The sequence below is a fragment of the Labeo rohita genome, chromosome 2 (assembly GCF_022985175.1).
Source record: "Labeo rohita strain BAU-BD-2019 chromosome 2, IGBB_LRoh.1.0, whole genome shotgun sequence".
NCBI classification, from domain to species: domain Eukaryota; kingdom Metazoa; phylum Chordata; class Actinopteri; order Cypriniformes; family Cyprinidae; genus Labeo; species Labeo rohita.
The window spans coordinates 16695964-16708347 of record NC_066870.1 but is presented as its reverse complement, the minus strand read 5'-3'; the positions used below and the strand labels follow the sequence as shown (position 1 = coordinate 16708347).

The 12384-nt window shown below is 36.4% G+C and overlaps 1 protein-coding gene across 4 annotated transcripts in view; it reads right to left on the bottom strand.

Moving 5' to 3' along the window:
• kcnh2a (potassium voltage-gated channel, subfamily H (eag-related), member 2a) overlaps positions 1–10222 on the bottom strand; it is a 46476-nt gene extending 36254 nt beyond the window's left edge. For all 4 annotated transcript variants that reach the window (XM_051128811.1, XM_051128822.1, XM_051128833.1 and 1 more), the window contains exons 1-2: positions 10040–10222; positions 9042–9272 (exon numbers count right to left, since the gene is read on the bottom strand). In XM_051128811.1, the coding sequence (XP_050984768.1) occupies positions 9042–9272; positions 10040–10115 (307 nt within the window). In that variant the 5' untranslated portion in view covers positions 10116–10222. The remainder of the gene's footprint in view (positions 1–9041; positions 9273–10039) is intronic.
• Between the last annotated feature and the right edge of the window lie 2162 nt (positions 10223–12384).

Genomic DNA, 12384 nt, shown 5'->3' with positions numbered 1-12384 from the left:
ATAACTTTTTTTTTCTTTGGGTGAAGTATATTTTGATAACCTGTAGAACCTTTTTCCACCATCAAGAACATTTTGTGCAATGGAGAAGTTTCATATGGTTTAACAGCTTAGTATTTAGAACTTTTATTTTTAAGAGTGGCCTATACAATAAGCCTTATGTTAAATGAATAAAAACTGATAAATAAGCCTATATTACCAAGATAATTTTATAAAACAGATAGTTCCTTGTAAATAGGTCCTTGATACTGACTGGTTGAGCCATGTGCGAAGCTGTTATACATTACTCTACAAACATACACCTTTGTTTACTTCTGAATGTTGCTTGGCAAACACTTTGTTGCAACCTCTGAGGAACTACATTGTTTGGTGGAAGAATTGTTGTGCCCAACAAGGCCACTTAGCTGTAAACCACAGCTTCTTGAGGCTTATTGCTTTAATATTACATTAGGAGTGAGAGATATTGGTAGACATGATTAACTAGTAGAAATCTGTCAAATGGTAGAGATTTTTCGACTGTATTGTGGTTACACGCTCACGTGATGTTGCTGTGCTACGTGGTCATGAAAACGTATAGCTTGCATGTGTTTTAAGCACTGCGGTTTAAAAACAAGTGATTTTAAGCCGTTTAAACACAATCAGGAGCGAAAGAGAACTCATTTTGCTATATGCACGCAGTCTGAGAAACTGCTTGGCCACGTTCACACAGCAGCATAATACAGTTGTCAATACCGTATCGGAATCCTTAATATGGTTACATCACATACAGTACTGTTATTTATGGGTGTGACAACTGTATTCTATACATGAACTCACACTCGTAAATTTTCAGGACTCACAACTGCATTCTTGGAACACACGCGCTGTGTGAACGGAACAGAACTGGACTAGTTGTCTGTCACGTCATATAGTACGAGAGAGCCGCTCTGCCGCACAAACATGCATCTACCGTGTGCTGCATGCTTTAATGTGTGGTTTCGGTAACTTACAGTGACGAAGAAATGAGCTGTTTGTCATCAGAAAGTTTTATATCCAGCCTCCACCGGAGCCGCTGCCTCCAGTCAGTTGTGTGTTTTGCGCACGGATCAAATGCTCCGATCTCGACTCAAATATAAAAACTGCTGTCGGTTAATAATGATTTGATGAATGAACTCGCGGCACGATTGGATTATTGTTGTGTCAGAAAGCGGTAATACTTTCAGTTTTACGGACGTCGCCATCATAGATATTGCTTTGGTCTCTGTTGCAGTGGTTACTCTTAGGGAATACGGGCTTGGCTCCCTTGGTAGTTCATACAGACAGTACTCAAAAAGCGACTGTAAGTTGCTTTGTGAACGGGACATTTCAAGACTCACACCTGTAAGTAAATGCGGTTGTCAGTCCCAAAAACTGACAGTGTGGCCTTTCGTGGACTGTCAGAGAGGCGTGCGGGTATGAAGATGATGCTCTTGAAGAGTGGAAGTATTGAATGGAGTTATTTTTGCTGCTTTAAAGGCCTTGAATGGTTAAATACGCACACTTGCATGTGTCAAAAGGCTCGTCTTTGCAGGTATCCTGGTAAAAGTAATTTAGGCCTTAAAGGGGTCATCGGATGCCCATTTTCCACAAGTTGATATGATTCTTTAGGGTCTTAATGAAAAGTCTCTAATATACTTTGATTAAAAATTATTTTGTAAAACAACACCCTTTTTACCTTGTCAAAATCAGCTCTGCAAAAATCATCTCATTCTAAGGGGTTGTTCCTTTAAATGCAAATGAGCTCTGCTCACCCCGCCCCTCTCTTCTCTCTGTGGAATGACGATCTTGTATATTTTAGCCGCGTTTAGCCGCTAAACTTCCTAACTACCACGTTATAAAGAAAGGCGATCGCAAAGATTCATAAAAAAAACACTTATACGCACTTCTGCTGTAGGTGAAGCTGGATCACGAATGATTCGCGTGAACATAGACGGATTTATGTAGATCGGGAGGCGCATTCCATTCACAAACATGTAATCCACTGCATCGTCAGTGGCTCAGATGTCGGGAGTAAATGAAGACCACTATGTTCATTATTACATCCAGCAACAAGACACCTCAATCACTCAATCGGAGATATTCTTGTCTAACTTACATCCCTGCTCCGGCATCGAAACAAGGAAAGTTACTGGACTGTGACAGTTGGTCTGAGGTAAGAGCTCATGTCAATCAACTATCGTGGGAGCGGCCTCTGTGGATGTGACGGCACACCGACAGGCATCTGAGAACGGCTCGATTTGAAAAAGGGGATATTATTTTTACAGATTAATTAAAAACCACTGCATGGATTTTTATCATTATAGGGTAGATTTGTACATACACTGCCAACACACTTTAATGTTCAAACAACATGAAAAAGTCAAGTTTGAATCCGATGACCCCTTTAAGTAAAAGCAAACAGCTGAGAAAGAAAGGATCTGGGCAGCTCTTAAAGTGACAACAGTCTAATATTCCTGCCATCTGTCATTCATGGTAATCATACAACAAAAGAGAAAATCTTTCACTGCTCTTGACTAAACTACTTTAGTAACTTTAATAAGGAAAATTTGTTATTTATTTGTTCTACTGTAGTTCTACTTAGTTGATGAGAATTATAAAGACCTTATTTAAAGCAAAAACAACTATATCATGATATATCGTTCTGGCAAAATAAAATTATTCATAACGTGATATAAGATTTTGGTTATATTGCCCACTTCTAATTTAATTTCTCAAGACCTCAAAGTGGGATCTAGCAATAGGTACCTCTGCTCAAGCATTTGTTTCTGAAAATAAACAAAATTTAATTCTACAGAACGGATTTAAATACTACACTCTTATTTGCAGCACACAGTGCATAGTGGCTGAGCAACGTATGTAACTTTGCAAATGAGTTGCTTACAAATTCTGCAGGAACTTTATAATTACAGATCTCTATAATTGCAGATCTCATCCAGCTTTACTGTTTGCATGCTGACCAAGTATTTATTCTTAAAAATACCTGCTCCAAAAACAAAGAAAGCACAGGTGGTAGCTCTGTATCACCAGTATTTGTCCTTGCCTGCTTACCCTCTCAATTTACTCACAAAATTTGCATATCATAATAAAACAAATCGCATGCAAACTTAGATGATAGCCTGAGGTTTGAGCTGAACTGCTGGCGTATTTGTGACTCTTCTCAGGAAAACACCAACTACAAGCCTGCTGGGGTTCGTGTTACACTGCCAGCTCTGAAAATACCTCGAAATTTGAGCAGCGAAACAAATTGTGAACCTGTGGCATGTCATAGAGCAAACACAATGTAGTCAGTAAGTCAAACAAAAGGTTTAAATACAATGTTCTTTCAGGAAAACAACAGGAAAATAAATATATTATAACTAAACATTACACAAAACAGAATTGGACTAGAGGATGATTGTAAACACATTAACAGATGATCTTTAAACATTAAAGATTAAATATATTTGATAACTTATGTCTCTTGTAAAGTATTTATCAAGTTTGACTCTAGCTTTGATCCTGTGTGGATTTCAACTGCAACACCGAGGTTAGCAACATACAAACACATAAATCCATTAGGTTTATCAGCATCTGAAAAGCAAGAAACTCCAAAATCAGATGAACGCTGAGGAGGGCTTTCTGACTAGACTCTCCTTTGAGAGTTCAGGGATGAAGAACGGACATTTAAATAATTAACTCCCAGAGATGGTTTCAGTCATTACTCTGTCTAATTATAGCTGAGGACGCCATTACCAGAATATGAAGACTGATGAGCAGGGTCATCCTCTCTCTTATCTGTTGATCAGAGGTCTTCCATTGGATCTTTCCTTGTTATGCTCATAATTGGGTCATGTTTTAAAATTTTTGATGATTCAGTAGAAAAAAAAAGCCAACTTCTAATGTCTGTACTGTTGTAAAAAAAAATAACTTCTTAGAAAGCAATTCATGCCTATAAGACTACGTGCCCAGAGGAGATGGGTGAAAATCCTGGAAATACGGTGTTCACCTGCTGTTGCCTTTAAGCAACATATTCTCACTCCCAACTCGTCACATATTGACACTTTGTCAGGACCATTCAGCATCATTTTTCGACATGCAGGGTCCTTCATTGCTTTAAATAAACCCTTGGCGTCAATATGGCGACTTAAAAGGCACTGGGGATTTTATCGTCATGATTAAATTATATATTGGGTAATAATACTGCCATTATTGCATATATGTTGGGGTGTGGTTTTTCAATGTAAACAGTCACAACAGTTTATTTACATTACATTATTTACACATTTATGAGCATGTAACCCAACCCCTCCCCCTAAACCTACCATTTGTCAATAAAACACAAGATATAACAGGCAGATACAGCTACAGTCACAATTTATTCAAAAAGCCTTCCGAGGCAAAACGATTGATTTGTGAGAGGAATAGACGTGATCGCTGTCTCCATCTGCCGTAAAGCTCAGTCTGTTTGTGTGGAAATTCAAAAAATGCTGCCAGAAGAAGCCTTACATCAGCCTTGGTTTTGAAATGCTATTGTCTCTTGTGTGTCTCGTGACCGATTTCACCATGCTAATGTTCAGGAGTATCTTTCTGAATGATATACAAGTGCGTTAACGGAGCGGGATCTTTTTCAGTGATTAAAACCTTATTTTTCACTTTCTTCTTCGCATAAAGATATCGTATGGCTATCGTATGTTTGTAATGCTTTTATATTGCTTGTTTATGATCAGTTTCTGCAATAAATACCCGTGACTGTACTTATATTTGCCTGTTACATGTTTTATGTTGTTCAGAAGTGGGTAAGTTTAGGGTAGGGATGGGGTTAGGTGCTCCAATAAAAGTATGAATTTATATAAAATTATTTATATTTTTTTTACAAACGCATGCAAACCATTAAATTAAGGCAAACAACTGAAATCAATGGAGGACCCTGGACGTCCAAAAGTGATGCTAAAGGGGTACCTTGAGCATCAAAAAGTGACGCCAAAAGAGCCTGACCAAGTGTCAATATGTGACGAGTTGGGAGTGAGAATGTGTTGCAATGTATCGTCTGCAGTGAATGGGTGCCATCAAAATGAGAGTCCAAACAGCTGATAAAAACATCACAATCCACAAGCAATCCACACAACTCAGTCCATCAGTTAACATTTTCTGAAGTGGAAAGCTGTGTTTTTAGGAAACAATAAGTTGTTGTAAATTACTCTATCAATATACACCTTTGTTTATTTTTTGGGTGTTGCTCGCCAAACACTTTGTTGCAACCCCAACCATTTCTGAGGAACTACATTGTTTAGTGGAAGAATAGTGTTTTTATTGATATCATTATACTTTATTTGCTCTGTTTTGTTTTGTAAAACCTTACTATGTTTATGGAATAACCGTTTTATAAAAGCAATAAGCCCAGTGAAGCCGTGGTTTACAGTGAATTTATAACTGCTAAGGGGCGTTGTTAGGCACTTCTTGGGGCACAAGACATTACTTAAAACTCTAGTTCTTCAACTTTAATTGATGGAGTGGATTACTTGTGATGTTTTTATCAGCTGTTTGGACTCTCATTCTGACGGCACCCATTCACTGCAGAGGATCCACTGATGAGCAAGCAACATAATGCTAAATTTCTCCAAATTTGTTCTGATGAAAAAAGACCCTCAGGTCATCCAAGATGTAAAAGAGATTGAGTATATTTTCGGCATGTTTTAATTTTTGGATATCCTTAAGGCATCATAAAAAGTATTTCAGATAGTTATACAATAGATTTTGTGAGGAACAGATGGAAATTTTGACCTTTCTTGACATTCGTGTTCACTATTATAATGGGAAAAAGCAGCTCAGTTATTCCGTTAAAAATAACTACTCTTGAAGGCATGCAAGAAATGAATTTTCAGTTGGGATGAAGTATTCCTTAAAAAGAAAATAATAATATCATTATTTTCATTAAATATAAAGCTCAAACTAATGAGGCTCTGTTTTATCTCATTAAGATAAAGACACAAATGTAGCAAGGTTTGAAATGGGGAGTTCCTATTAAAAGTCATCCCCAGATCATTTACTACAAAAGCATAATCTGCCCCAGGGGTCATCATTAAGTGATCATCTGCTATGCTTTATACAACTCACAATCCTTTCCTCATAGTTAAACCTCAGAGGACCAACAGGCTTTAAAGAGGGATGGGCATCCACTAATTGGAATTGCTCTTTTGTGTTGGAGGATTACTGGTGCAACCACCATTAGTTCCAAGCTTATTGCTTTCAAAGTCCTTCCCAAGGACTTTCTTCAGAGACATGGATCTTTTTATTTAAAGGAAAACGGGCATTGGTGCACTGGGTAACATAATGAGAAGCCACTATTTTTTTAGGCTCATAAAACAAAATTATTTATACTGATTATACTAGTTTTCTAATCAGAAATAGATTTTTGTACATCCCTAGAAAATTCTGAATATGCCCCATGGCCTTCCCGTGTATTGCAGAATTTCGCTGAAACATCATTATCCTTCAAAGTTCCCTCGGAGGAGCTTTTTGTGTGTCCTTCCAGCAGGTAATTTGTGCAAAAACTTCCAGTAGTCCTCTCCAGACTGCAGGACGTTATTACTGACCATGACACCTTCATTACCTCACATCAGTTTTCAGTAATAAATGACCCTCTGGACTATAGCCATCTACACATTTATAACACACCTTACTTGTATTTATGGTTTAAAGTAACTAAAAAAATCCTTTGTGCTACTGATTAATTCTCAGTCATTTTTAGGGTTATTCTGGGATTGATACGCAGGAAAGCACATCTCTTCCAATATCATTTGCACTGAATGGTGTTGAACTTTAAAGTCTGTTCCAGTATGTATTATTTGCATTAAATATCTTTTGGAGTATTATGAGGTTAATTAGAAAATAAATTTACAAGTATTGTATTTTTATGGGTAACAATGCATCCCACTGACAAATACAAGAAGCCCATAAACACAATGACAAATGCAACATCATTTTATCAGTAATAATATGTATTCGTATGTAAACTGTGCTACCGAAACTCTTGTATAGACACTGAATGTACATTATCAAAATAACTGCAGTAAATTGTACATTAACTCTTCAGTACAATCAATGTAAACATTTTATGTATGAACAGCTATAGAGACGTACAAATCTTTTTAAGTTCATGGAATATTTCAATTGTGGAATTAATACTTTGTTTTTACTGTATTTAAATCTATTGAATTAATTACATATGCTAAATGCAATCACATTTATCTGTTTAAACATTACAGTAGTCAACATTTGAAGTGGATCAAAACCTTTCATCAAAGTTGTCCTTAAATCAAAACAATACCGGTTCTTGTCTTAGGGCAACTTTGACGAATTTTTTGATCCACTTCAAATGTTCACTACTGTATATCGGTTTCATTCTGTTTTCAGTTTTTAGATGGATTCCATCTAAACTTCTTCTAATCTTACAACATGCCAACATTTTATCATTGCTTAATCATTTGATCTTTATTTTAATCTTTATTTTATTTGCCATGAGACATCTGTGGCTAAAATTAATTGACATATGCACCATAAAATAATCATAAAAGCAATTCATACTATTACTGGATTATATTCCAAGTTTTAAGGTTATCACATGTCAAAAGCCAGCTCTGTGTGAGGAAAAAAACCTTATTTAATAACAAAAAATCTATATAGTATTATATTTTAATTTAAATCATTTATACTGCACTTATTTGCCTATTAGGTTTTTTTTAAGTAGGTTTAGGGGTTCAAAACAGTAACACGTAACTACACAAATATATTTATAATTTTAAAAAACGTTTTTACATTTCTAAAGCATACATTAATACTTTTACATTTTAGATGCTGTCAGTACATCCATAAGTTTCAGCATACATTTAAACTAACTGACAAATAGCTATTACAATAAAGCTCTGTACACCAACAACAGCTTATATTTATATTGCTGTTTTATTCCAAAACACATACTGAACATGCCATCCAATGACAATCCTGGTAGGCACAGAATGATGGATTTGACATGTACGACTCAATGTCACAATACTCACAGACCCCAAGTCAGTGCACAACCACAACTGTACACATATATATCCTAAACTTTTAGGTTACCAGTGACATACTGTAATAAAATTTAGATGACATTGTAAGGAAGTCAGAAAACGGAGAGGTCTCATATTTCGGAAGGACTAAATGTAGCCTGAGCACACCTGAGAAATTTAGGGTGGTTAGGTTACACAGGGTCACACTGAGAAGTATTTCTAACATCCAGATCAGTGGAAAAATACTCTGTGCTGGGACATGCTGTCTCAACCCTATAATGGATTACGTGTATGTTTGTCCACTCTGTTAACATGTTAGCATATTCTTTCCTTTAAAATAGTCTTATGCATTTTGGGTTGATCATGGATGTTGTGAAGTTGCTGACTTGCTAGACTCAAATCCCCACTGTATGCACTGTCCTCTGTTCTGAGCACCACTAGAGGACACAATGTTATGATGCCCTTATGCAACCATTTGGATTATTAGCATATAGCATTGGGAATTGATCTGGAGAGTGAGAAATTGTCCTTTGCAATTATGTCTATGACTATTGTTCCTATTCTCAAATACCCAGCTGTCCTGGAAATCAATACATCATTCAGAAATGCTATCTTTAAATAGGAGAGGACAGAAATAGACATAATTAGAATAGCCCTTGTACTGTAATCCTCATCTTTCAGTTGAGTATCAACAATAAAGGATGCAAGAGTGGCTCAACTCCAAGATCAATCATCACGAGACACATCAAATGTCACACAGATGGATACAGCAGAAATGAAATAACATAATGGTCATGGAATGAAAATTAGTGGGTCCACTACAAGTGCAAGGTTGCAAGTCAGTGGCAAACATAAATGAAAGCAAGCACAAGAAATTGCTTTGCGCTCAAAGCCACTACTATTCCCTGTTGTCATACTATCCTTCTAGGCCAGTTTTTTTTTAAGTGTCACTGTAATGTCTCAATACACAAATATAAGAAACACCCCCCCATAACTTACCATCTTTCCTGTATAGGGAGATTTCCACTTTCCTTTCTTCAGAGCCCAGTAAGGCTTTGGCCATCTGGGCCACCGCTGGTCGCCCTGTATGTGGTCCATACAGAAAACTGCAGGTACACGGTTTCTGCATGACCTCTGAACGTGTGTAGCCGCACATGCCGCAAAAGCCATCATTGCAGAAGATGATGGCGCAGTTTTCAACTCGAGCATTGGCGATAATGAATTTACGATCTGTTGAGGTAAAGCAAAAGAAGGCAAGACATTCATAAATGACATTCATGACAACCTGCCATACTGGAAGAAAGCATGCCTGTTTTACCACAGTAAAAAGTAGTATCAATTTACAGTAATATGCAAGAAAATTAAATAAATTTAAGTAGTTATTATTAAAGTCACAGTTGTTAAGACACTGTTCACCCAAAACTTACATACTTAAGTTAATACTTAGTATGTGAGTAGGTGAAACATATGGAGCTGTAATCATATCTGTGAGAAAAACTGAACAAAACATAAATGATTTCTTTAATGCATACAAAGATCATTATGTTTAGTCCGCCACTGTGTACATTCCACTTATTCAGACACCTTGACCTGCACTAAGATTCTGATAAAAGCTCAAGTTTTACATTTACTTTAATACAAGAACAAATGTGCTTAATTCTTGTTGCTAATATGCAACGTGTATACACACACTCACACACACAAATTCAAATTTTCAACATTTTGATGAGATAAAAATTACATAATGTCCATCTACTATACTAATGCTGTTAATTTGTAATGGCCAGTCCGTGGGCTTGATTTGACTCCTAGTTATCACATATTCAAGTAATTAAAAAAAATAAATAAAAATTATAATACTAATAATAATAATAGTCTTAAACCCGAATAACGATAATAACATTATTAAAATTATGAATAATCATCATCATCATCATAAACATCTTAACAACGTATTCATTGATCATTGCTCAAACAAACAAAAGTCATTGACTTACTTTGACCCTCGAATTTCCGAATGATGGTGTCGAGGAAGGTGTTCTGAGGCGCAACGTGTCCCCGTCGAACAGGCATTGTGTCCTACTTTAGTGGGGCAAAAAGTTCTGCAAGTTCCGCCTCAGTTTGTGTTTATCTGTTCACTGACTGCGCCGCCAGGTCTCACATATGCACACAAGCTTTACGTTTACACCTCATCGACGTAAAAGCATCACGAGCGCGCGCCTCTTTAAAGTCTCACAGTAATTACGCGTTGAATCTGTCAGGGAGCGCATCCTCGCGCTCAGTAAATCATCAGTCTGTCCAATTACCTCACGTCACCTGCTTCCTTTTTTGCAAATTGATGCAAATCAACTTTCTATCCCAGTCCACTCTCTGAAACTCGCTGAAACAGCCCCTCTCTGTGTTTGGGAGCGCTTAAAAATAAGATTGAGTAGTAGTGTATAGACTGGAGAGGATGGCTGGGGAGGGGAAGGAGTCAAGGGTGTGGAGGACCGCATGATTCACTCATCCTGATGTTACCTCTCAGTATGCCGGTGTTCAGCGAACTCAAATCCGATTTAGAGTGTCATACCGCGATTGTAAGTTAGACCAGGTCGAGTGCAAACTATAATACTCACACTAAGAAGAAAAGCTAAGAAAATGGTAATGCTTATACTATATATTTGGATAACATGCTTAGCCTCCAGATGATATTTGCAAATGACCTTCCTTTAAACCTACAAGGATGCATAGATTAAAGGAGAACTCCACTTCCAAAACAACAATTTACAAATTTGTACAAAGTTGTTTTACACTACCATTGAGAATTTTTAACCAAAGTATATTATAGACTTTTCATTAACACCCTAAAGAATCATATCAACTTGTGGAAAATGGGTATCTGATGAACCCTTTAAGAAAACTGAGGGGGCGTAATTTTTTTTCTGAGGGGGCAATGCCTCCTTTTGCCAACTCCTAGCGCCGGGCATGCCTGGACCACAAAAAAAACAGAAAAAAAAACAGTCTTAAGTAGCACGGGTATATTTGTAGCAATAGCCAAAAATACATTGTATGGGTCAAAATTAGGGTTTCTTTTATGCCTAAAATCATTAGGATATTAAGTAAAGATAATGTTTCATGAAGATATTTTGTAAATTTCCAACCGTAACTATATCAAAACTTAATTTTTGATTAGTAAAATGTATTGCTAAGAACTTAATTTGGACAACTTTAAAGGTGCTTTTCTCAATATTTAGATTTTTTTTTGCACCCTCAGATTCCAGATTTTCAAATTGTTGTATCTCAGCCTAATACTGTCCTATCCTAACAAACCATACATCAGTGAAAAGCTTATTTATTCAGCTTTCCAGGGACACAATCCGAGTATCGCCAAAATGGCCACGCATCCGGGTAACTGACGAAATGTCTATTGTATTTTCTTACTAGGTTAAGGGTGAAAAAAAACTGGACAAGGGCTTAGGTTATGCCAGGATTAGGCCATAGTTCAGTTAGGACATTTAAGTAATTTTTATAAACATGCTTTAGATAAGAACACTGGTGTGATTTTAAGATCAGTTATGCCCTGACATGCATTTTAGGCTGGGACTAGACTTAAACCTTTTCTATGAAACCAGGGGTAAATCTTTTACTTTCATATTAGAAAACTTGTAACACAACCAAAGCTCTTATCAGAATCTTATCACAGTGCAGGTCAAGGTTTCTGACTAAGTGGAATGTACAGCTTGTAATACTCCAACAAGTACAGTGACATACTGTTGAACTTCACAATGTTGTTTGTATGCGTTAAAGAAATCATCTCCAGTTTATAGTTTGTTCAGTTTTTTTTTTTTTTTTATAAAAATAGGAGCCATTCTAGCAGTGTCTAGAAGTGTATATTGATGTATGGTTTATTAGGATAGGACAATATTTGGCTGAGATACAACTATTTAAAAATCTGGAATCTGAGGGTGCAAAAAAAAAAAAATTTGAGAAAATCGCCTTTAAAGCTGTCCAAATGAAGTTCCTAGCGATGCATATTACTAATCAAAAATTAAGTTTTGATATATTTACAGTAGGAAATTTACAAAATATCTTCATAGAACATGATTTTTACTTAATATCATAATGATTTTTGGCATAAAAGAAAAATCTATATGTTTTTTTGGCTACTTCTACAAATATACCTGTGCTACTTAAAACTGGTTTTGTGGTCCAGGTTCACATATTATTATTTTTCCAATACAGCTTTATTTTAACCTTTAGTAGGTTCTGTAGCTTTTATTCCATGCTTCAGTTGGAAGCTTTCACAAGAGCTCAAATGCAGTCTGTTCAAAAACTGTTTAGGCTGCCACCTGCTGGACTGTTA